We start from the raw sequence: 25,652 nt of genomic DNA on the forward strand, positions 1-25,652 counted from the left end.
TCTCGACCAATACAGACCCAGCCCTACACAGAAATCTGAGGACACTATCGGTCATTTCATTTATTTTTAACTGTGTATTTATGTTTGGTTCTGTATTTTTAAAAATGATTTATTTATTTTTATTTTATGTGCAATGGTGTTTTGCCTGCAAGTATCTGTGTGAAGGTGTGGGATCCCCTGGAGGTAGTTACAGGCAGTTAATGTAGGCTGCCATGTGGGTGCTGGGAATTGAGCCCAGGTCCTCTGAAAGAACTGCCAGGGCGCTTATCCCCTGAATCATCCCTCCAGCCCAACATGGGAGTTGGTTCTCACCAACTAGGGGTTCTAGGGGTGGAACTCAGATCCTTCACGCTTGGAGGTAAGAGCTTTTACAGGCTGAGTAATCTCAGGGACTTGTTCTACTTAGAGATGACACTAAAGCCAAGGGCAGAACCCAACGCACACAGACGGAGTAGGAGAGACTTGACCACTAGGGGGTGCAGCGCGCCGGGGGTGTGTGTCTTCGATCGAGCGCGGCGCCAGGGGGCGGGGACAACCTCAGCCCCGCCCATCCTCTGCGGCGCCCTGTGATTGGAAGAGGAAACAATTATTTAGTAGCGCCGTTGGGGTGGGCGGGAGAAGAGGGCCGACCGAAGGTGACGCGGTGTTGGCGGAGGTGCGGGACTCCGCGGCACTCCGGGCGGTGGATGGCGGTGGGATGGAGCCCGAGGGGAGCGGCGGCGGCGGGTCGGCCGGGCTCATGCAGCAGATCCTCAGCCTGAAGCTCGTGCCACGAGTGGGCAATGGGACCCTGTGCCCCAACTCCACTTCGCTCTGCTCCTTCCCAGGTACGCCCCGCCCCGCGCCTGCGCATTGCGCACCTGTCGCCAGCCGTCCTCTGGGCGAGGCCGAGGCAGCCTCGGAACCGCCACCCGGGTCCCTTGGGGCGACGCCTCTCCTGTCCTAGGGACTACCCCTAAACTGCCTTCGCGAGCCTGTCTACTGACCCTGTCCTCTGACTCTGTCCTACCCCCATCTCTACTCCTGCTTGTCTTTGCAGGAATCACTTGCTCAAACCTGTTGCGAGTTCTCCCACCCACACCTTGAAGAACTTAGACACAACTTCTGAATTGCTCTTACCTCCCACTTCTCTGCCTCCTGTCAGGAGAGCTGTCAAAGTTACATTTACACGGTGGAACTGCCAGAGTTCAGAAAGTTGTGGGGAAGCCGGGCGGTGGTGGCGCACGCCTTTAATCCCAGCACTCGGGAGGCAGAGGCAGGCGGATCTCTGTGAGTTCGAGACCAGCCTGGTCTACAAGAGCTAGTTCCAGGACAGGCTCCAAAGCCGCAGAGAAACCCTGTCTCGAAAAACAAAAACAAAAAAAAAAAAAAAAAAAAAAAGAAAGTTGTGGGGAGGAGAATCACCTCCCTGGGAATCAATAATAAAGGCCTTCTGGGGACGGCATGATTATTTGCTTTGGATTTTTTTCGGGAGTACGACAGAGAGGGGATTTGGGCGCCCCAGTAAAGCTGAAACTTGGACTTTGTAAACCGTGAAGCTGGGCCAGAGACATCATAAAGGAAGATGGGCGAGATTGCATGGTAAGCCAGGCACCTGTGTTTCTCATCCACTGGGCAGCGACTGCCAGGCGCCTCTCGGAGGACACCTGGGACCTGCCTGTGTAGTAACTGAGAGAGTGGTTATCTGTTTTCGCGGCAGTTGAAGATGTTAGCTTGTGATCCTGCCTAAAATGAGAGTCCGGAAGCTCAGATTGTTTCCAAAAGTATTAGTGTCACACCTGACAGTGATTAAAAATAAATAAACAAAATACACATGAATCCCTTTCTGGAGACGCTTTCCAAAAGATGTAGAGTTCATACTCCCTGAGGATTAAATCAGTCTGTTTTTTATTTATTTTCTTATTTCTCTTCAACTGTTTGGGAATTTTCCAAACCTGAGAAATTGGAACACAGTATATAACAAATACCCATATGTTTATGTTCATTGGTAAAAGTCACACATTGCTTAAAAACTGGGGCTCATTAGGCAGTTGTGAGACCCATGTAGTTGGGCAAACCTACATGGCAGGCTACTTTAGATTATGGGGCCACGGTTGAATAGTTGGCTTGTGTTGATGAAAATTTAATTATGCAAAGCATGACTATTTTGGTTCTTGCTCTTTCTCTGTCATGCCTATCCATGTGTATACACATCACATTTTAACTTCCTGAACTGCAGAAGTCATGACACTTTATGATTCGTCAGCTCAGAACTTCCAAAGCAGACGTGTTCTTTCATAGCCCCCAAATCACACTGCTTCTAAAATACTTACCACTGATAAAGGATGTTAAACAGGCCTTATTTAAATTTCTCTTTGGGTATGTGGGCATGAGTGCAGGTGCCCACAGAGGTGAGAGGCGAGGCCACGGGTGAACTGGTTGTGAGCTGTCTGACACGGGTCCTGGGAATCCTCTGGAAAAACAGCAATCACTCTGAACCCTAACTCCTTTGTTGTTATCCGTTTTGTTTTCATTTTCATTTGGTGGGAGAAAGAGGCATTTCATTCCGAAAGAAAAGGACAGATGACCTAGTGAGCTGAGCAAAGGGCTGTTAAAAGCTTTGCTAAACCCGGGAGCTAATCTCTGCTGAGTGTGGTGGCTCAGTACTCTAACCCAGCACTCCAGTCAGGAGCATCAGATGTTTGTGAGTTCAAAGTCAGCCTGGTCTACATAGACTTTGTCTCAAAAATAAATAAAAAAAAAAAGAATCCCACATTGCATTTGATTGTCCCAACTCTTTAGTATCATTTACACCAGTGTTTATTTCAGCTTTTTGTTTGTTTTTCGTTTTGATACTAACCTGGAACTCCCTGGGAACTAAACTTGGGTCCTCTGGAAAAGCAGCAACTGTTCTTTTTTTTTTTTTTAAATTTTTGAGACAGGGTTTCTCTGTGTAACAGCCCTGGCCATTCTAGAACTCGTTCTGTAGACCAGACTAGCCTTAAACTCACAGAGATCCACCTGCCTCTGCCTCCTGAGTGCTGGGATTAAAGGCGTGTACTGCTACCACCACCTGGAATAGCCACAACTGCTCTTTACTGCTGAGCCATCCCTCCAGACTCCCTTCTGAAAAAAAAAAATTTTTTTTTTTTTTTTGGTTTTTCGAGACAGGGTTTCCCTGTAGTTTCTAGAGCCTGTCCTGGAACTAGCTGTTGTAGACCAGGCTGGCCTCGAACTCAGAGATCCGCCTGCCTCTGCCTCCCGAGTTCTGGAATTAAAGGCATGCGCCACCACCGCCCGGCTCCCCTTCTGAAAATGTTAATCTGCAATATGTATTTGAATTTCCTTCTATTCTTCAGTGGTTATGACACTTGAGAGTAAGTCCACCGAGACTCATCCCTGCATCAGGTATCTATCTGACCCAGTGTGGGCTCCAGGCTGGAGACATAAATATGTGTGAGGGTAAAGCCCCCAGTGATCACCATGTGCTAATCACATGGGCTAATGCAGTACCTGCAACCCTTGGTCTCAGGTTGGCCCGAGCTCAGCAGTAAACGTATCCACTCCCTGCGATGTCTCATTTTTATTTGGAATTCTGGTTATAATAGGCACTTGAAGCTGAACCCTAGTTTGAGACTTGAAAGACCTCACTAGGAATCTTACTCAGGGCCCCGAAGCTGCTTTCCTCTATTTTGGTCACACAGAAGAAAAGATTTCTCGTCATTTATGCTAACTCACGGCAGATCATGCCCTAAAATATTCTGTGGTTTCCCTGTACTAAAAAGCTTTGAATTGATTTTTTTTTTCTTTGCAACTTAGTCATTTAGGATTCTGCCAAATTCTCATCCAGACTTGCTCAGATTTCTTTTGTTGTCTTTGTGCTTGTTTGTTTGATACAAGGTCTCATCATGCAGCTGGGGTTGCCAGAGAACCTGAGCCTTCCTAGAGCTGAGGTAAAGGCCTGCACCACCATGTCTGGCTTCCCAGAGCTGAGGTGAAGGCCTGCACCACCATGTCTGGCTTCCCAGAGCTGAGGTGAAGGCCTGCTCCACCATGTCTGCCTTCCTAGAGCTGAGGTGAAGGCCTGCACCACCATGTCTGCCTTCCTAGAGCTGAGGTGAAGGCCTGCACCACCATGTCTGGCTTTTAGTTGTCGTTTGTCCTAATCAGGAATGACATTGTTTTTCTGAGGACAGGGAATTCACTAAAGTGTTGTCGCAGCCAAGAGTAGAGCCAGCTTGGAAGTCAGTTATTCATTCCCTGAACAAATATTTATTGATTGTTGTGTACCTATTTTTTTATTTTCTTTATTTTTATTTTTAGGGTTACTTTTACTTATGTGATTGAACATATGTATACGGATACATATATCTGGGATATATCTGGGGGGGGGCAGAAGAGGGCACTGAATCTCGGGGAGCTGGAGTTACAGGTGGTTGGTTGCCCAATGTGGGTTTTGGAATGTGAACTCTGGTTCTCTGCAAGAATAGCTCATAACTGTTGAGTCATCTCCAGCCTTCCTGTTGCTCTGGGGTATCTGTAAGAAAAGGCCCGGACAGACAAAAGCCCCTACTGTGTGGGACATTGGTTCCAGTGGAGAGACACAGAGAAAAGAAAGGATACCATACCTGGTGATGAAGATGAGACAGGATAAGGGGCAGAGTAAGTGGCTGAAGTGTGTCAAGGGATGGAGTGCTTTTTACATAAGGTGATCAGGGCCTGGTATGGTGGCAGACACCTGTAAACATAGCTCTTGGATGGCTCAGGTAGGACTGTTGTGTGTTTGAGGCCAACCGTCCTGAGCTACATCCTGAATTCAAGGCCAGCCTTGGCTATTGTGGTGGTTTGGATAAGAATGCCCACCGTGGGCTCACATGTTTGAATGTTCCCATCCCAGCTGGTAGAACAGTTTTGGGAAGGATTAGAGGTGTGGCCTTGTTGGAGGAGGTGTGTCACTGGGAGAGGGCTTTGAGGTTTCAAAAGCCCACACCAGGCCTGTCTCTGTACTTGTCGGTCAGAATGTAAGCTCTTAGCTACCGTTCCAGTGCCATGCCTGTCTAATTGCCACCCTGGTGGTAATGGACTCGCCTTTTGGAACTATAAGCAAGCTCCCAATTAAATGCTTTCTTTTATAAGCACTTCCTTGGTCATGGTGTCTCTTCACAGCAATAGAACAGGGACTAAAACAGGTAGTATGCGGAGAGAGGTGCCAGGCCACAGTTGTTGTCCTCAGAGCAAGTCTTTGTTGGGGGGTGGGGGGAGGCTATGCATGGATCTCCTGGCAGATAGGAGATAGTTGGCAAGCAAAGAATGAACAATTGAGTGATACAGGCTGATGGGCCGTGAGCGTCCAGGCAGCCTAGTTTCAGCAGGAAGTCACAGCACTGAACAAGACTGTAGTCCCCAGGAGGCCAGAAGTGGTCGGCTTACAGCCCTGGTGCTACAAAAGTTCACCCAGGAACTGTCAAGAGTTTATTTAGCTGTTTGACCTGGAGCATGAGGTCCGAGTGGAGCCAGCTGAAAGGATGGCTGCCTGCTTGCCTGGCACTCACGTTCTTGTTCTTTGAGACTGGGGTTGATCTTGGGGTCAAGATAACTTAGGCAGAAAGCTGTTCATCAGCAAGCCCTTTTCAGTATCATCTGGGCCAGCTCTCCGTGAGACTTTACTCTTCCATTGTCTGAAAGCGCTGTGTGTATGCATGTATGTATGTATGTATGTACGTATGTATGTATGTAATCATGTATGAATGTATGTATTTTGCTCAAGATTGAACCCAGGGCTTTGATACCACCAGGAACAGAGTTTGGATCTCCAGTACCAGCATAAATGCGGTGTGGGCATGGTTACCTACTTGTAAACTTGGCATCTGGGAGGTGAAGAAAGGGATCCCCAGAACAAGTTGGCTAGCTAGACTATCTGAATTGGTGAGCTTTGCATTCAAGTGAGAGACTCTGCCTCAAAGTATAAGGAGGAGAGCAATCAAAGAAGACAACCAATGGCAATCTCTGCCTCCACACATGTGCAGACACATGTACATGCACATGCCCCCACGTCCACACAGACAGAGGAACAAATAAGAAGGCCCACCCCGATGTGACCCATCAGTCCCGGAGACAGCTTACAGAACCTTGAGCCAAACAGCTTGAGTTCCCGCAGCAGAAAGCCAGCAATAGAGCTGCCAAGGAAAACACAGTTGATAATGTGCTGGCCTTGGAGTGAAGAAGATGTTCTAAGACACGGCACCATTTCACAGTGTGTTGAGCCAGGGAATGAGAAGAACTCCGCATCGATCAATAAGTAGCTATTAAACAGTTGGTAAATTGAGGTGCAGTAGATTAAAAAGAAATCACTTAGTTTTTTTTAAAGTGTTTTTATAGATCTAGATTTGCTATAGCCTTTACAGTCATGTAATCATCCTGTCTGAGAGTATTTTTATAAACTACTCATTTAATGCCATAAAGCCTTCCTTCCCCCTCAGAGTGTTTTAAGCAGTAGTATACGTAGGTCCTGCAGCAGCTAACACATATGGCTCAGACTGTGTGTGTGGGGGGGTGTCCCTGTGTGCTGCTGCTCCTCAGCTCAGAATGGTGCCAACAGGACCCTGGTGGCCCTCCTTGGGTGAGTGCTGTGCTCCAGGGGACGTAGCAATGAGTGAGTGTGTAGGTGTCTTAGCCAGGCTGCTGTAATGGTTCCATAGGCTAGACATTTAAACAGCCAGTTGTTTACTTGGTTCTGGAGGCCGCAGGTCAGATCTGGGTGCCAACCAGCGTCAGGTAAAGGTGAGAACTTCCTTCTTGCCTTTCAGGGAGCTGCCTTGTTACTGTGTCTTGGGGCTGGGGGCAGGAAAGTTAATCTTCTCACAAGACAGTTAAAGGTAATGAACACCTTTAATCCCAGAACTCAGTAGCTGGCGGATCTGTGGCATTCCATGCCACCTTGGGCTACATAGTGGGACCCTGTCTCAAACAACAAACCATAGTGCTGTCAGAGTTTAGTGTGAATTTGGGGTATTCTCACCTTCCTGGTGTTGGACTATCGCCGGGTGGTTCCTGCTGTGCTCCTGGAGGCACATCCGTGTCTGTCTATTTGTCCACGCGGGGCAGCAGCCATCCCGCAGCCATACAGAGCTCTCCTGCTCCCCGTGTTTCAGTGGTTATAGTTTCAGAGTGATGGGAGTCTAGCAGGAAAAAAAAAGCTCAAAAATGATTTGACCTTTTTTGTTTTACTTTGTTCTGCTTTGTTTTGGGACAGTGTCTGTGGCCCAGGCTGACTTCGGACTCATAGTGATCCTTCTGCCTCAGCTGAACTACGGGATGAGTTACTACAAAAGCTTTGACACCCTTTGTAGCTGCCAGATAGTCCCCAGACCAAACACTGTCAATTATTAGTTATCGTCAACAGGCTCTGAACCCTAGATGGGACATTTGTGAGATTTTTCTGAAGAATTATCCAGGGGGCTGGAGAGATGGCTCAGCTGTTAAAAACATTGACTGCTTTTCCAGAGGACACAAGTTCAATTCCCAACACCCACATGGCAGCTCACAACCATCTGTAATTCCTGTTCCAAGGACTTCTGGCCCCCTTGGGGCCAGGCATGTCACACACATACATGTAGGCAAAGCACCCATACACATTAAAGAAATATTTTAAAAAATCACCTAGCCCCCAAAGTCGCAGGTTCAGGGTTTCAGAGACCACAGTCTGTAGTATGACTGTTTGGGGGCCTGTGGTGAGGCACCATGTCCTGATGGAGCAGAGCTGCTCACCCAGTGGCAGCCAAGAAGCAGGACGAGGAAGGAGTCAGGGCAAGGGATAGTGAAGGACCCACCCCTGGTGACCTATCTAGGCCCCACCCCCTGCTTTCCACCATCTCCTGGACATTACCACTGACTAGGGACCAAGCCCTCCGTGTGTGAGCCTGAGAGGGGCACTTCATATGCAGGCCTCAGTTCCTCGTGAGGTAATCCTGCCCACCTGTGTGCCGTCACTGCCAGTGCTATTACAGGTGTTCTGTGTCAGTCAAGCCAGTGGTGTCTGATCTCTGTGGAGACATTTGGCCTGGTCTGGGGTATTTTTGATGTCACTCCTGGGAACTGAGTGCTATGGGCCAGTGTGTGCTAAGTGTGTATGAAGCTCTGGTTCAGTCTCTAGCATCAGAAAGCAGGGGAACGGTTAATATCTGAATTGCAGTCATCTTTAGGGTAGAGGTTCAGGTCTGGAGAGATCGCTGCTACTGCAGAGAACCCAAGTTTGGTTCCCAGCACTTCAGGTGGGTGACAGTCACCTGTGACTCCAGCTTCAGAGGAATCTGACACCTCTGGCCTCTGTGAGCACCGAGACACAAGTGCACACATCAACACGTATACACGTAGTTAAAAATAACCCTTAAAAGAATAGTAGTTTGCTGGGCGTTGGTGTGCACGCCTTTAATCCCAGCACCCGGGAGGCAGAGGCAGGTGGATCTCTGTAAATTGAAGGCCAGCCTGGTCTACAGAGTGAGTTCCAGGACAGCCAGAGCTGTTACACAGAGAAACCCTGTCTTGGAAAAACAAATAAACCAACAAAAAGTAGTGATTCTCCATAGGAACCAGCTCTGTTTTGTTTTGTTTTCCTGAGACGGGCTCATGTATAAATCGAAATTTAGCAGATGACTTTGAATTTCTAAGCCTCATGCCTGCACTTCCTAAGTGCTGGGTTGCAGGTCTGCTCACACCCAGGTCTTTCAGCCATCTTCCTCACCTACCTTGTTTGTCTTTTTCTTCCTTCTCTTCCTCTTCTTTTTTGAGACAAAGTCTTGCTATATATCTTAGGTTAATCTTGAATTAATGAGCCTTCTGTTTCTGCCTTCCTAGTGCTGACACTACAGGCCTGCCCTGCCAGGCCAAGCTTTTATTTCACATCTTAAAGAGTTTTTCATATCCTAATTAATAGGAGATGGTAAAATTGCTATTTATTAGCTTATTTTAAAGTAGTTTCAGTTTGTAGATATTTATTGGCTTGTGCTGACATAGTCAAAATATCACTTAGGACCTAATGGACTAGATTGCCTTGCTTTCTTCCCCCTCTAGTTTGCAAGTAGATGTAGCTTGTTGGGTTGGTCACCTTTTTCTGTAAAGGGCCTACAGACTTCAATCTTCTAAGCTCTGTAGACTATCAGTGTCTACCACTGATAACAGCCTTGTTCATGTTGTTGGAGAACCTTCATCGACTGCTCTTAGTGAGCAAGCCTGGGTTCAAAGAGGTCTGTGTCTATTAGCCCTACAGATGAGTTTAAATTAGCCCTCAGTAGAAACAGGAGATGCTGTGAGTGGTAGCTTTGAACCCTTTAAACCCCATCCGTGAAGCCTGGCCTGTAATACCTACGCAAGGGAGGCAGGAGTTTCAGAGTTCAAGGCCAGCCTCAGATACACAGGAGTACAAAGGTATTCTCAGTCGCATGATGAAATCCCATCTCACTAAAACAAGGGACTGGAGAGATGGCTCAGAGGTTAAGAGCAATTGTTGCTCTTATAGAGGACCTAGGTTCAATTCCCAGCACCTACATGGTGGCTTACAACCACTCCAGTTCTAGGAGATACAATGCCCTCTTGTGGTCTCCATGGACACAAGCATGAACATAGTGCACATACAGATACGTATGGTGGCTCACGCCTTTAATTCCAGCACTTGGGAGACAGAGGCAGGCGGATCTCTGTGAGTTCCAGGCCAGCCTGGTCTACAAGAGCTAGTTCCAGGAAAGGCTCCAAAGCCACAGAGAAACCCTGTCTCGAAAAACCAAAAGCAAACAAACACCAACAGCAAAACCACTAGAGAACAACGAAGTGCTGGTGAGAATGGGAACAGAGGGCACGGCGGCTTGGCAGGGCCTCACTGGGACAGTCAGTGACTCAGCTTCGCCTTTCTCCACCCTCGCAGAGATGTGGTATGGTGTGTTCCTGTGGGCACTTGTGTCTTCTGTCTTCTTCCATGTCCCTGCTGGATTGCTGGCCCTCTTCACCCTCAGACATCACAAATATGGTAGGTTCATGTCTGTAAGCATCCTGTTGATGGGCATCGTGGGACCAATTACTGCTGGAATCTTGACAAGTATGTTAGACATTAAAATACCAGTCAAAAACTTGTAGTGTGTTTGGTCACCTCATTTTAGAAATATGGGAGGTTGCGGGGCGGGGGTGAGAATTTAGCTCAGTGGTAGAATGCTTACCTACTGAGCACAAAGCCCTGGATTTGGTCTTTAGCACTGGGAGGGAAAAAAGTGTGTGTTATGTGTGTGTTGCATATGTGCACACATACAGTGAATTCTAGAGAGTTATGTTAGCTTATTAATTCTATTCTTAATTATTATTCTAGAGAGTTAGTACATGGTTCTTTTTTTTCTTTTTTCCTTTTTGGGTTTTGCTTTGTTTTTTGTTTTGTTTTGTTTTTTTGACTCTCAAGCCCCTTACCTGGGTCTTTGGCTTTCCCAGGTCAGATTTGAAACTGTGAGGCAGGCCACTAGCAAAATAGAAATATCTGCAGAATCAAAATATGCAGAAGCTTCAGCATCTTTTTGTTTCAATTTGACTTGACTCTTGCAGAATGGTTCCCTAATTGCTACACTCTTTTGGGTGTGGTTCCTTTAGGGATGGAGAATAAGTCTATTGATAAGAATTCTTGTTTAGAAAGATAAGTTGAGGGCTAGGGATGCAAAACTGAATGGCAGAGGTGACCCAGTGTCTGAGGCCCTGGGTTTGACCCCAGCACCACATACAAAGGAAGGTCTGATTTGTGGTTTTCAATCTTCCATGCTCCCCCATGTGGCAAACTTTTCTTGTTGGACTATCTTTGGATTTTCAGCCCCCAAATATTGACACATAGGCTTATTATTAATTATGAAAGCTTGGCCATTAGCTTAGTCTTGTCCCACTAGCTCTTATAACTTAAATTAACCTGCTTTTATTAATCTATGTTCTGCCACATGGCTTGGTTACCTCTGCTCTGTACCAAATGTCTGACCTCTTCAGTGTCTTCCTGGCTTCTCGCTGGCGTCATCAGGTGTGCCTAGGTTCCACCTCCTCTCTTTCCCTGGAAATCCCACCTATCCTCTCCTGCCTAGCTATTGGCCATTTAGCTCTTTATTAAACCAATCAGAAAGCAACTTGACAAAGACATATCTTCACAGTGAACAAAATGATTATCCCACAATATCCCCCACCCCCAGACTTCCTAATTAAAGACTGGAGTAACATGGAAATTATAATTATTTTTAAACCTTCCTTTTTTGTCTTTGTTTTGTCTCATGTCACTAACACAATTAGAGGGACAAAATGATAAGCTTAAATCATTTTTAAATTCATACTTACATAGAAACATATGTATTTTCTAGAAATATAAATTAACGCCGATTAGATGAGATGTCTCCATGTAGAGTACCGGGCATGGTAGTTGGCACATAGTAACTGAATATGTGCTCATTTCCCTTTTTAGGATTTGGGGTAGTTTCTTTGTTTTTCCTTTCTGTTCTATGTAGTCTTTTCCTTGTCTCCTGTGAAGACCCAGATCAAGTTCCTCAGGCTTCTCTTTTCCTCTTCAAGGAAGCTCAGTAACAGAGGCACCATGAAAGTTGCACTCTGAGACATTAGTGGCATTTATTGCCACTGGAGGCAGAGTCAAATATCTCGCCCTGTTTGCTTGTTAAAACACATTTATAATATCTCATGTCACAGTCTAAGAATGTATAGTCTTCCTTTCCTTTTGGGATGCTGAGAATGGAAGCCATGGCCTTGTGCATGGTAAGCACATGCTTTATCATTGACCCCCACCCCCACCCTACCTGTAGACACTTGATTGAATCAGCTGTGTTCTGTGAGTTCCTGTGACTCTCAGGTGGACAGCTAGGTCGACACCTGTGTTTGTGCAGAATGTTAGATGGTGAGGGGTGTCTGGGTCGACACCCGTGTTTGTGCAGAATGTTAGATGGTGGGGGGTGTCTGGGTTGACACCCGTGCTTGTGCAGAATGTTAGATGGTGGGGGGTGTCTGGGTTGACACCCGTGCTTGTGCAGAATGTTAGATGGTGGGGGGTGTCTGGGTTGACACCCGTGCTTGTGCATAATGTTAGATGGGATGTGTGTCTGGGTCTTCACAGGTGTTTCTGTGCTGTGCTCTCACTCTCCAGGAAGTTGTAGCGACTGAGATAAGGAAAACAGTGACCCGGGAGACAGAAGGGACCCTGAGGTCTCGGCCCTTATGCCCTTTGAATAGCTTTATGGCTGCTCAGAATCCTATTGCTTTCTCTCTCCTTTCTTTCTTCCTTGAATGGCGGAACCCTCAGTATAATAGCAAGTGGAGCTGGGATTCCCTGTGGCCTGGAAACATTTCTTGATCTGTCTCAGTAGATTGCTATTCATTGTCAACAACATAGTTGGTGCCCATTCGGTGATAGGCATGGGGTTAACTGGCACAGGAGTGAAGAGAGATGTTGGCCCACAAGGGAATTGCTGCCTTGTCTTTCCCTCTTGACTGTCACTTCCAATCAATCATCACTCAGTAAATATGAGAGACTCAGTCCTAGGGAGTACAAATCTAAATGCTAACTGCAGACCACATAAAGTTAGTGTGCTCACGAGAAAGGACAGGGAGCACAAAACTTCTTCCTTAATTAAATGTAAAAAGTTTGTCTCCCAACAGTGAAATTTTTAAGTGTTATATTTTTGTGATGTCATTAATCCCAGGTTTTGTTTTACTAATTAATTTTTTTCTCTTTTAACACAATTCCATTTGCACCAGGTGCAGCGATTGCTGGGGTTTACCGAGCTGCGGGGAAGGAGATGATCCCCTTCGAAGCCCTCACCCTGGGCACTGGACAGACATTCTGTGTAGTGGTGGTCTCTTTTTTACGGGTTTTAGCCACTCTATAGCATATGTTTTTTTCCCTGTGATGGCACAGCTGCCTTTTATAGACTCCTTCAAAGGCAGAGGCAGTGCCGTGGTCTCTTCATTCCTCAAGTGGAAGCAACTTGGAGGCGCGAGAAGGTAAAGAACACCGCAACTGTTTCCTCAGTGTGAAGCTCCAGCCACTGAAGACCCCTGTGGACAGACTCCTCTCTTTCTCAGCCAAACCAAGCTCCTTGGCTTTCTCTTCTTGTGGCTGTTTAGGTTTTACATGCACACCTTTATCTAAGCCAACAATGCCTCAAGTTTGCATCTTTCGAACAGGAATTTGCATCATTATTTGCAAATATGCAACAACATTGGTGTTTCATAGAAACAATGGACAGTGCTGTTTAGTTTTATGGAAGTAGGCTACACTGTACTAAAAACTTATTATCATGACAGTAGGCCAAGTTTGCTGGGCTGAGTATCGCTCTGGGAACTAACTGGCTGAATGTAACAGGAAGAAGACCTGAAGTCCAATTCAAAGTAATGGCTTTGCTTCCACTGTCAAAAGTAGGTGACCACTGAGAATGTGACATTTTATGGATAACTATTTTTGACCTCTTATTATTTAATAATTTTAAGAGATGTGAATTTATCATTTGATCAAAATAAGCTAGCTAATTGAGATTTCTTATTTTTTTTTTTTCAAAGATACAAGGTCTTGCTTTGTTAACCAGGCTGGCCCAAACTCCTGGGCTCAAGTGATCTTCCTAAGTAGCTGGGACAATAGCATCACTGTCACACCTAATTGAAGCTCTTTTTCCAGAGAATTTCCATGATGCCTTTACCTGTCACCTTTAATGCTATCCCTTTTATTTACTTTCTCTGGAAAGAGATATTCTTAAGTGGCTTGAGCTGAACTTCAGAACCAGATAGGTTAAGATACTCTTTGGACATTCAGGCAAATAAGACACTTTCAGGGTTCTGTTACAGTTTTCTTCCCGACTTTGGTTTATTTGATGACTCCAAAACTTGCAGCCGAAATGAGTTAGTAGCCATTGGTTCCTTTCGTGTTTACCTAGCAGTGGTTCCTCAGCCCACTTTTGCAGTATTGGAGTATCCACTCCCAGAAAGTGCCTAAAACTTCCTCTTCATATACATCCCATCTGGTCTTTTTATTTTTATTCAAGAGAATTTTTATCCTTAAAGAGACATAGTTTTAAACCTAATTTTAGCTGTTTTAGTTTTTAACTCTACTGCCTATCTTTGTTTTTCATTAAAAAGGCCTGTAAACTGTGACCTTCAGAAGGGAAAGGGGTGTAAAATGTGTGCACCTTCTTTCATTTTAACGGTTTTGTACAAAGTACAATGTTCTTGTTGTTACCCGTTTTCAAAGTAGCTTCTGGTAATTAACTCTGACATTTTTAAAGGCAAATTTTCATTGAGAGATTAAGGCTGTCATCCTATGAGGACATAAATTTTTCTTAAAGCAATATGCTTTTGGCGTCTGGTTAAAAATAGCCAGGAGGAGGCCAGCAAGATGGTTGAGCAGGTCAGGTACTTACCTCTAACCTAACTTTGATTCTCAGGACCCACGTAGTGGAGGGAGAGAACCGACTCCTGCAAGTTGTCCTCTGCCTCTGTATGCTGTTCACACACACACATACATTGATAAATGTAATTTAAAAGAATTTTTTAATAACTCAGAGGACCTCTGTGGGTACCTGCACTTACGTGCACATACTCCCTGTCCCCCACATGCACAGAATTTTTAAAATAAGATAAAATAACCAAGAGGGTCAGTTTACCCAGGAATGGCAAGGGGAAAGATGCAGGGATGGCCGCAAAAATAACTGATTCTTTCCACTTGTTAAAACTGTAGTGACAGAGCAGCATTGGCAGGCAATTAAAGTGCAGACAAATGGCTCTTAATATTCCCCAGAAATAAGAGCAAGTTTTTCTTCCAACAAAAGGTTTTCATTTTTGGTCTCAGGGACTGTGAATTTGGAAAGCATTCTTTCAGTTGGAGAAACTGGAGCGTGGTACCCTGCATTCTGGGAAATGACAGCATCGTCTATGGAAGGACACCTTAGAGTCCTCGCTAGACATTCTTTGGGATAAAATTTCACACCCTAGGCAATAGATGAATCAGTGCCGAGCTATTCCCCCTAAATAAAACTTCTGAACATATTCACCCATGATTAAAATGTTAGGTTATTTGTATTTACAACCAAGACACAAAAGTTAGGGAGTTTTGAAGGGTGTTTTTGCTTCCATCTATTTCTTGTGTATATTTTATCTGCTCTTTAGAAAAGAAAACCAAAAACTTGAACTGTAAAATGTATCTTCAGATTACTGAGCGTGTCCTCTAGCCCAGTGTATATGAAGCACTCTTTGTGAATAAATGCATATAAACTATAGACTGAGCTTTGTGAAGGCTTGAAATGTTTTCAGGAAGAAACCATTTGAATGATAAAGAATGCTTTCCACTTTGATCCTTTTTTGACTTCTTCCACTTGTCTCCAATGCAGATTTATTTGCATGATTGTATTAAACACACCTCCTTCTACAGTTTCTTCAGGTGGTGTCTCCGGTAAGGGCTTCTTCAACCCTGAGTCTTGCATTTATGTTTCCACTTCTCACCCTCTCCTTTTCAGTTCTGAGATAGCGAGGCAACCCCCAACCAAAAAGCTGATCTTTTGGGGCTAAAAATTAAGTTCATAAACAAAAGTGTATTGATTGTTATGTGAGCAAGATGTACCTCTGAGCTGTTAACTTCCTTTGGCGCAGGATGCTCCTCAGGAAATGCCGGGACTAGTGAGAAGCAGTTTGTGCAGATAAAGGCATCCTTCCTGTGTCCTTTAGGTTTTTAAATTGTATGTTGGCTTTTGATTCCTGTGTCCTTCTGACTGCTCTGGTTTTGTTAAGTTCTTGTGACACCGCAGGACACACTAACCTTCCCTAAGGAACCGACTGTTTCCTGGAATGTGAAGCCCTGGTGCTGTTAGTGGTCCATGTGCAGAAGGTTTCGTGACCTCGTATTTCTTTCTTGTACACTATATAAGGCTGGTTATGACCAAAATCAGCTCAACTTTTTAAATTAGATGATTGCACTTAACTGCTATAGTCCAAGCGATCAAATCTTTGTACATTAGAAACTTATTTAAATTTTATTTTTCTACTGACATTTCTAATTCTAGTATAAATGTTTATCAATAAAGAATTACTTTAAATTCTTTGAATTGGGATTGTATTTTTTGTTTGTTTTTAGATTTTATCTGGGGCAGTGTCTTCCCACACCTACTCTTCACAATAGGCTAGGCTGGCCTTGAATTTGTGGCAGTCTTCCTGTCTCCCACCTGCTGGGATTACAGCTGTAACTAGTACACTCCGCTCTGGAGTTGCTTTTTTCTTTTCTTTTCTTTTAACCTTTTCCCCTACCCCACTTATTTATTATTTTTGGGCAAGGTCTCACTATGCAGCCATGACTGACCTGAAACTTGCTTAAGGCTATCCTTAAACTTAGATCTGTTGGCCTCAGCCTCCCAAATTCTGGGATTAAAGGCATGTGCCATCGTGACTGGATTCCATCCCCACCCCACCTCCCATTTTAAATTTATTTATTAGTGAGAGCAAGGGCAGATGCTTGTGGCGTTATTATCAGTAGAGGTTGAGGACAGTGTTCAGAAATCAGGTCTCTCCTTCCACCACATGGGTCCTTGGGATCAAACTCCAGTCAGACTCACTTGGTCATGGACCATTTTGCCAGCTCCTGGAATTACATTTCTACTGTAATCTTTTATAATAAAATTATGTATGTTTTAACTGTATTTTTCTTATGTTCAACTTTATTTTTTTTTTGATTTTTGGTTTTGTTTGTTTGTTTTGAGACAGGGTTTCTTTATGTAGCCCTTGCTGTCTTGGAACTTACTCTGTAGAACCTGTGTTCTGATGCCCTAGAGAGGAACAAGTAGTTGTGGCCAAGGCAGAGGCAGACCTGCATTTCCCGTGTACTCACTGGACGGATTCAGTTCCACACTTAAGAGAAAAAAGAATGGAAACTTTTTTTTTTTTTGAGACAGGTTTTCTCTGTGTAGCTTTGGGGCCTGTCCTGGAACTCACTCTGTAGACCAGGCTGGCCTCAAACTCACAGACTGCCTGACTCTGCTTCTCAAGTGGTGGGATTAAAAGCGTGCGCAACTACACTCAGCTACGATTTTTAAAGCATACTGTAAGTACACAGATCTTGACTGTACAGTGCATATGTGTATGCGTGTGTATGTGCATATGTGTGTACTTATGTGACCACTAGTCAGATCAAGAGACATGTTTCTGGACGGGCAGTGGTGGCGCATGCCTTTAATCCTAGCATTCGGGAGGCAGAGGCAGACGGATCTCTGTGAGTTCGAAGCCAGCCTGGTCTACAAGAGCTAGTTCCAGGACAGGCTCCAAAAGCTACAGAGAAACCCTGTCTTGAAAAACAAAACCAAACAAAAAAACAAAAAAAAGAGAGAGAGAGACCTGGTTCTGCCATCCTCGAAGGATACAAGAGTATCAGGTATGGACAGTCAGGATTCAACCAGAAGTCCCCATGACTGTATGGACAGGAGACATAATGAAAGGAACTTTCAGGGAAGCTGGAGAGATGGCTTAGAGGTTAAAAGCACTGACTGTTCTTCCAGAGGTCCTGAGTTCAGCTCTTGGAAACAACATGGTGTCTCTCAACCATCTGTAATGAGATCTGGTGCCCTCTTCTGGCAGGCAGGGATACATGCAGACTGAATACTAAAGAACTTTGTTTCCATAAAAATGACAACCAAGCTTAAATGTTGGAAGATGAAGAGCCAAAACTGGAAGATGAAGAGCAAAAGCTGTTGAAATTGGCAGAAATGATCCCTTAAGTCATTGCCAATCTATACTAAGGCAGAGTGTGACTGAGGAAAACATCCAGTACCAACCTGTAGTTTCCACATGTGCATGAGCACAGTCACACGCACACACTTATGTGCACCTGTGAATATGCATAGACCACATACAGGTAGCCCTCCTCAGATAGGTATGGTGACTCAGGCCAGTGATCTCAGTGCACAGATGTAAATGGAGACTGCCTGTTCGTTTCCCGGCCGCCAAGAACCCAATAATCACACAGAAAACTATATTAATTACAACATTGTTTGGCCTGTTAGCTCAAGCTTCTTATTAACTAATGCTTACATCTTAAATTAACCAATTTCTATTAATTTGTTTATCACCACAAGGCTGTGGCCTACTGGTAGGTTCCGGTGGTTTTTTTCTTTTTTCTTTTGACAGCTACATGGTACCTCTCTGACTCTGCCTATTCTCTCTCTCTCTCTCTTTTCTCTCTCTCTCTCTCTCTCTCTCTCTCTCTCTCTCTCTCTCTCTCTCTCTCTCTCTTCTGATTTCCCCACCTGGCTTTGCTCTGCTAAGCCACTGGTCAAAACAGCTTTATTCATCAACCAATAAAAACAACACACACACAGAAGGACACCCCACATGACTCAGAGTCTGAGGCAAGAATACTATCACAAGTTTGAGGGTGAGTTAGGCCATTCTGGGCTACAGAGGCTCTTTAAAAAAAAAAAGAATGGAAAATGAGAGTCTCATAACTACTTGACACTATGCAAGAGTCTCATACTGGTGGGGAATTTTAGTTGGGACTCAGACCTTCATTCAGTGTTAGGAGAAATGAGGGAGCATTGCTGGTGAACTTTTTTGGAGCCTCCCCTCCATGATGGGCTACACTATTGGTCACAGGGGTGTTTATAATATCCAAGGATAATAAGGCCAAGAATAGTGAAATTCAAAAGACTATGTTTAAGGTTTTCTATTATCCTATTATTTTCAGATAAGTCTGTTTTAGGGCCAGCAAGATGTCTCAGTGCATGAGGACACCTGCCACCAAGCCTGCTGACTTGAGTTCAATCCCTGGGACCCACAAAGTGGAAGGAAAGAGCAGAGCCCTGCAGATTGTTCTCTGATCCCTGCCTGTTCATGATGCAAGCACATGCAAGGGGGCACACACACCAAACAGAAAAGCCTGTTTCAAGGAATCATAGCCCTAAATGTAAGAACTAAAACTCTCCAGCCTTAGAAGGACACCTACATAAGAGCCATGATCTTGGCTTAGGCAGTTTTCTTAGAATACTCAGAACGTTCAAGGAAGACACAATAATAGATAGACTAGACTTCATCAAAACTAAAAATTCATGTTCAAAAGGAATTACCTGTGGGTTTTTGCTCCCTCTCACAAGCGGCTGGGTGGGGGAGGGGAGGAGGGAGACAGAGTCGTGATGAGTTTCCCAGGAAACGGACTCCAGAGACCAGATGGAGCTGCAGATCTGGTTCAATGTGTGTGTTCACTGGTATAAAAGCAAACATAACCAATCAGTTCAGGTCATATCAAATCACTGTTCAATCAGTCCAAATAACATGCAGTTCGTGGTGTGTGTGTGTGTGTGTGTGTGTGTTGGGGGGGCAGTAAGTCCAGGCAGTGTGTCTGCAGACAAAGGGCAGGAAGCAGGCAACGCCCTGAGTTTTGGCGCCAAATTAGAGGGTCTGCAGTTAGCTGGGACTCCCATCATGAGTCATCTGGTGTTCCAGAGACTCAGGTCCTGCTCAAATAGCCGCAGGAGGTGTTGGCGGGCTCACACCATCTGTCCTTTAATGACACCATCTGAAAAGAGACTGACCCCTCAATTACCAAGAAGTGCAAAGAGGCCTAGGAAGATTGGAGGAACTATTCTCTAAACAGAGATATGGGAGACATACTAAAAGGATACTAAAAGTACTTATGCTGTCACTAAAACCAGTTGTAAAATGGGTGAAAATTCTGAGGAGACTTTGCATGTGAGAGAGAAAGGGTTTCACTGTGTATCCCTGGATGGCCTGGAACTCACTGTGGGAACCAGGCTGGTTTTCAACTCACAGAAATCTGTCTACCTCTGCTAGAGTTAAAGGCATGTACTACCACACCTGACTGAAAAGGCATTTTTTTCAAAGAACGTACACAATGACCAATAAGGATATGATATTTAACATCTTTTGTCATCAAGGAAATACAAATCAAGACTAACTAGATACCATTTCATAGTCTATAAAAAAGACAGCATAGGGTGTTGGCAAGGATGTAGACAGAGAAATGTGTTCTCATACGCTGCTGTTGCTGCTGATACAGACAGGACATTCCCTTGGAAAACAGCCTGGTAGTTCCCCCAAAAGGTAAAACATTACATGAGGACACAATTCCGTTGAAAACACCCTGTTAAGGCAACCACAGAAGACCACACACTGTATATATTCTGTTTACATGAAATGTCCAGAACAGGCAAATCCATAGATACTGGGGATTGGGTGGAAAATGGGTGTGAGCACCTGAGTTCAAGGACAGCCAGAGCTACGTAGTGAGACCCTGTTTCAAAAAACAAACAACAAAAAAGCTCCCTTGAATAGCGTGCCTTGAAAGCTTTAATTATCCCTTGACCACGGGGCTGGTTGAGAAAGGCTGTGTTTGAGGCATGAAAACGAAGATATCTGTGGCTTTCAGGTTCACATTATGGTTTTCTTTCCTTTTTTTTTTTTCTTCTTGAGACAGGGTTTCTCTGTGTAGTCTTTGCTGTCCTGGAACTCACTCTAGCCTCCTGGTCTCAGAGATCAGCTTGCTTTTGTTTCCTCCGGAGTGCTGAGATTAAAAGCGTGGGCCATTGCGGGCACATTACGGTTTTCTGACAGGCATCTCACGAATCCACGAACCTTTCAAATTTTTATTCTTATGTATACATACCTGCATGTGTATATGTGTGTCTACCATGTGCCTGCTGCCCACTGAGGTCAGAACCCTCAGCGTAGTACTGAGAACCGAGACCAGGTCTTCTGCAAAAGCAACAAATACTTTCTTAATCTTTGGGCCATCTCTCTAGTCCCCACAAATCCACACATTTAATTGCTTTTCCAACTTTCCCATTGCTTCATCATGTACTATAGGTGTCAATCTAGCACTTTGTGCAGTGGCTTCACTCACAGATAAGCAGATTTCTTTTCTCTTTAGTTACCCGATTGTTGATTCATTAACACTGAACTCGCGGCCAACAACACTTATAACTCAGGCCAGAAAGCAACTAACTTAACAGGCAGATTTCCTCAGTAAGATACATCGCAGCCTTCTTGCGCTTAGAAAATTAGACAGCGTTTCAATAGTATTCTTGGGAGCCATTTTAGGCTGTAAGCAAAATCATTCGGAAAAACCCAAAACGAAGGAGAGGTTGAGACGGCACTAAAACTACTAAAAGACTCTCGCGGGAGAGTTGAACCAAGAAGGCGGAGCCTCAGTATTGCTCAAAAGTCGCTGGGAACTTAGCACATTGTCGACTCTTAGTTTTTACTTGTTGCGCATGTACGGGAGTAACATTTTAATCACTGGTTTGAGAGTTACAAAAAAAATTTACCGAGTAAGTGAATTTGAAAATAAATAGACACGTATAAAGAGAGACAACTGTATTTCCGCAAATAGGCCATGCTCCAGCGAGGATGCACAGTAGAGCTGAAGACTACAAGCCCCAGCATGCATCGCTTCCGGGAGGGTCCGGAATCCCTTAAGGGCCCATAGAGTTTAGGCCGGCCGACCGCACCAGCCGGAAGTGTCGTATTTGACCACGTGGCACTGTCTGCGCCTGTGCGCACGCCTTTAGGGCTGCCCTAGCTGCTCGTCCAACGCCTCTATGGTCTCGCCCTAGAGCTTTGCTATTTGGGGGCAGTGGCCGCAGTCGTGTGGGTAGCAGGCCCCAAGTGACAGCAGCATGGAGGAATTCGACTCCGAAGACTTCTCCACGTCGGACGAGGATGAGGACTACGTGCCATCGGGTGAGCGATTCGGCTTGAAGCATGAGGAGGGTTGTTCCCACGCTTCACGCCTCACTCGAGGCTCTCCAGGTTCCCCAGGGCGTGGGCCTTGTGGGCATCGAGTTCCCCGGGGCGCGTGGGTCCGACGCCTCCGTCTTTAGGACCCTGGCCCACAGGCGACCTGGAACGCGCGTGGGTCGATTCTGCACAGCTCCTCTCCTGGGCCGCCGCCCCCTCGGAACGCGGGAACTGGCGCGTGAAGCTGGCAGGCTGAGCGCGTCGTCGCGCTGAAGCGATCTGGAAGCCGACCCCGACATTGGAGGCTGTTTTTAGGGGGTTGCCAGCTCCCTCCTCGTTCGAGGCTGAGCTGTCTGCTTCTGGGCTCCCACGGGATCGGCTTGTCAGAAACTTCATGTGATAATGGATCTTATCTCTTTGCAGTGGCTTATCATTGCTCTCTTTTAAGAACTTTTCAAAAGTTTTCTTTTTTAAAGATGAATCGTATATCATGTATACCAGTGTTTTTCGTGCATGTATGTTTGTGCACCATGTGCGTGCCTAGGGCTTTTAAAGGACAGAAGAGGGCGTCCGGATCCTCTGGAAAGGATCTGGAGTTACAGGTGGTTTGTGAGCTGCCATGTGTGTGCTGGCAACCGCGTACCCTGGCCCCTCTTAGCCATTGAGCCATCTCGCCAGCCCCTTATTATTATTTTTGTGTATGTACGTCAGTGTGTTCAGGTGCCAGAGAGGCCAGAAGGCGATGTTGGCTTCTCTGGGGCTGGAGTCACACTCAGTTGTAAACCACTCAACATGGATGCTAGGAACCAAAGTCAGGTCCTCCGGAAATGTAGCACACGCTCTTAATGGTTTAGCTATCTTCTTTTTTGGAGGCGGGGGTGGGGCACGTTAAGAATCTCAACTCGTGAGAGGTCAAGACAAATCTTTTTAATTTTTTTATTCATTTATTTATGTATATGAGTGTTTTACCTACATGGACATCTATCTGTGCTCTACGTACATACCTGGTGTCTTCAGAAGCTAGAAGAGGGCATTGGATCCCCTGGAAGTAGGGTTATGGACAATTGTGATCCATTGAATGGATGATAGGACTTGAACTTAGGTTCTTTAGAAAAGCAGCCCGTACTTTTAACCACTAAGCCATCTTTCCAGTCCAAGGTATCTTAATACGAAAACATACCCCTTATCTTGTACCTTGTCCTGGCTTAACCGTTTCCTTAAAGGTATTTTTTCTTCCAGTGTAGGTGAAAAGCAGCTATAGGGGCTGTGGATAAGAAGGCTTGCCCTACATCACGAGGCCCTGAGTTCAGATGTCCAGCGCCCATGTAAAAGCTGGAGGTAGCTTGTTGGTGCCTCTGACTGTGGCATTTTGAGTATTGACAGGCACAATCCTGGGATCTCGCTGGCTTAGTGAGCTTCTGGCTCAGTGAGAAACACTGTCTCAAAAAATAAGGTGTGGAAAGCTCTTGGAGAAAGATGCTGCACCTTCCCGCAGCCACTGTACACACACACACACACACACACACACACACACACACACCCCTCCGAGTTATTCTTTGTTTGTTGTTTGTTTTTCGAGACAGAGTCTCTCTGTGTATCTTTGGAGCCTGTCCTGGGACTTGCTCTGTAGACCAGGCTGGCCTTGAACTCACAGAGATCTGCTTGCCTCTGCCTCCCAAGTGCTGGGATTAAAGGCGTGCGCCACCATCATCCAGCCCTCCTAGTTATTCTTAATCATCCAGTCATAGAGTTAAGTTGTACCAGGTATGGTAGTATAAGTATATAATTCAGAAACTTGGGGGACTCTGAGGCAGGAGGATTGCTATAAGTTTGAAAATAGTCTGGCCAATCTTGTGAATTCCAAGCCAACCAAGATAATATAATAAGACCTTGTCCTGGAGGAGGGAGGGAGTCTGGAAAGATGCCCCGGTTAGTAAAATGCTTGCCTTGCAAGCATAAAGACCTGAATTCAGTTTCCAGAATCCATGTGGTAAAAGTGTCTGGTGTAAATGCTCAACGCTTTTATGATACCACCAGTGCTGGGAAGGACGGGATGCCCTTCTGCAAGCCAATTAACCTAATTTGTGAGCTTCAAAAGAGGTGGATGGCTTTGTTAAGAGTGATGCTGATGGTTGGCCTTTGGTCCCTACAGGAAGGCATATGCTTGAGTACCACAGGGGATGGGAGGATGCAGTAAAATTCTAAGATTTCAGTTTTAAATTTCATGTATATGTCTGCATCTATATGTACGTGTGTGGGTTCCTGAGGAAGCCAGAAGAGAATGTCAGATCTCCTGGACTTGGAGTTACAGGTGATGGTTATGAATGCTGGAAATGGAACTCCAGCCCTTTCTGTGAGAGCGCCAAGGGCTCCTAACTGCTGAGCTGTCTCTTCAGCGCCCTCCCTCCACACAGCTTTTCAATTTATTTTTTTTTAATTTTTTTTTTTTGTTTTGAGACAGGGTTTCTCTATGCAGTCCTGGCTGTCCTGGAACTCGCTCTGTAAACCAGGCTGGCCTCAAACTCACAGACACCTGCTTGCCTCTGCCTCCCCGCCCAGTGCTGGGATTAAAGGCATGTGCCACCACTGCCCGGCCCATTTTTAGATTTTTAGATTGTATTTTATGAATGTGAGTTTTATGCCTGCATGATTGATTGTGTACTGGGAGCTCATAGGGGTCAGGAGGAACTGGAGTTACAGATGGCGATGAGCCACCATGTTAGCACAAGAGTAAGAAGTGCTCTTAAGGCTAAGCCATCTCTCCAGACCCCTCCCCCAACTTTAAAATATAAAGCTTCTGTTGTATCTGGAAAGTTACCCCGGCCAATTTCATGGCTGTCATTTTATTCTAAACTACCATTTTCTTTCACTAGGATTCTCCTTAATTTTCTGGCTGTTTTCCTCATTCTATCTACCAACATTTTCTCTTTCCACCCAGTCCCCACCTCACCCTCAGAAGCTGAGGAATAAAACCCAGGGTTTCCAACATGCTAACCAAATGCTATACCTCTGCCGATAGCCAGAGTGGTCATTTTTGGAACTTGTTTTCATCATTTTAATGAAAGTTATGTATACACATACTCAAACATAGTTGGATATATCTGTCCATTTAAGAAAACTGCTTTCCCCTTTTCTGGCTTGGCTTTGCTGGTTTCCTTTGAATCCTACATAGTCTCTTTTTGGCACCTGGATCTCATTCTTCTGTCTCCAACATGCATTCTTCAACCTCTCTAATTCCCCCACCTGCCACTGTACCTGTTTTGATTAGATAAGTATTCCAAGTTTACCTTTTTGCTGATTGTATGGCCGTGCTGTTCACAGCTGAGCCCTGTGGTGTACTGTGGTTGCTGTAACTAGACTACCTTTCTCTGGTATTAATGTTATCTGTTTTGTTTTTACATGTATTTAGTGTGTGTGAGAGAGAGAGAGAGACAGACAGACAGACAGACAGACTACAGTGTGCATGCAGGCAGGAGAGGACAACATGGAGGAGCTGGTGCTCTCCTTCCGCCATGTGGCTTCCAGGGATGGAGCCCAGGTTGTCAGGCTTGGTGGCAGTGCTTTTATCCACCGAGCCATCTTGCTCTTCCTCAGTGTTAATTTAGCTGTCCACGTTCTTACCATTAATTTTACTACGAGCTTTCAGAATTGCCAAAATAACCTCCCAAAATAATGCTTAGATTCCTTGGGGTTTTATCTTCATCTCTTGGAGGTTTGTCTTTGTCTTGGCCTTGCTTCGTTTTGGTGTGGTTTCTCTCTCTCTGCCTTCTGGAATTTTAAACCTTGGGTCTTTCACCATCATTACCACGGGTCTCCTTTATTCCTTTTCTGTATTCCCGTGTTCGGTCTCTTTCTATCTCTCTCGACAGGGTATCTTGAATCCCAGGCTGGCCTTGAGGTCCGTATGTAACTGGTTTAACTTTGAATTCCTGGTCCTCCTC

At 45.2% G+C, this 25,652-nt stretch overlaps 2 protein-coding genes and 1 long non-coding RNA gene across 5 annotated transcripts in view; 2 read left to right on the forward strand and 1 right to left on the reverse strand.

Annotated features, from left to right (window-relative positions):
- The first annotated feature begins 618 nt into the window (after positions 1-618).
- Positions 619-16,079, forward strand: Tmem170a (transmembrane protein 170A). 3 transcript variants are annotated; one of them, XM_038312632.1, is made up of 3 exons: positions 619-827; positions 9,896-10,066; positions 12,748-16,079. In XM_038312632.1, exons 1-3 carry the CDS (start codon positions 698-700, stop codon positions 12,876-12,878), a joined length of 432 nt encoding a protein of 143 aa, XP_038168560.1. In that variant the 5' UTR covers positions 619-697; the 3' UTR covers positions 12,879-16,079. The 3 variants fall into 3 exon arrangements, with proteins under 3 accessions (XP_038168560.1, XP_038168561.1, XP_038168562.1); XM_038312633.1 differs by having other exon boundaries at positions 9,896-9,997; XM_038312634.1 differs by lacking the exon at positions 619-827 and adding an exon at positions 1,396-1,581 and having other exon boundaries at positions 9,896-9,997.
- On the reverse strand, positions 7,096-20,692 carry LOC119801890. Its single transcript, XR_005283315.1, has 3 exons — positions 20,639-20,692; positions 19,083-19,217; positions 7,096-7,157 (listed from the first exon to the last, which is right to left on the reverse strand). It is a non-coding gene; the product is annotated as an uncharacterized LOC119801890 (long non-coding RNA).
- Positions 20,693-21,514: 822 nt separating this feature from the next.
- Positions 21,515-25,652, forward strand: part of Cfdp1 (craniofacial development protein 1) — an 82,406-nt gene continuing 78,268 nt past the window's right edge. The window contains exon 1 of the mRNA XM_038313095.2: positions 21,515-21,714. Within this exon, the coding sequence (XP_038169023.1) occupies positions 21,651-21,714 (64 nt within the window). The 5' untranslated portion in view covers positions 21,515-21,650. The remainder of the gene's footprint in view (positions 21,715-25,652) is intronic.

This window comes from Arvicola amphibius, chromosome 15, assembly GCF_903992535.2.
Source record: "Arvicola amphibius chromosome 15, mArvAmp1.2, whole genome shotgun sequence".
In the NCBI taxonomy this organism is placed as follows: Eukaryota; Metazoa; Chordata; class Mammalia; order Rodentia; family Cricetidae; genus Arvicola; species Arvicola amphibius.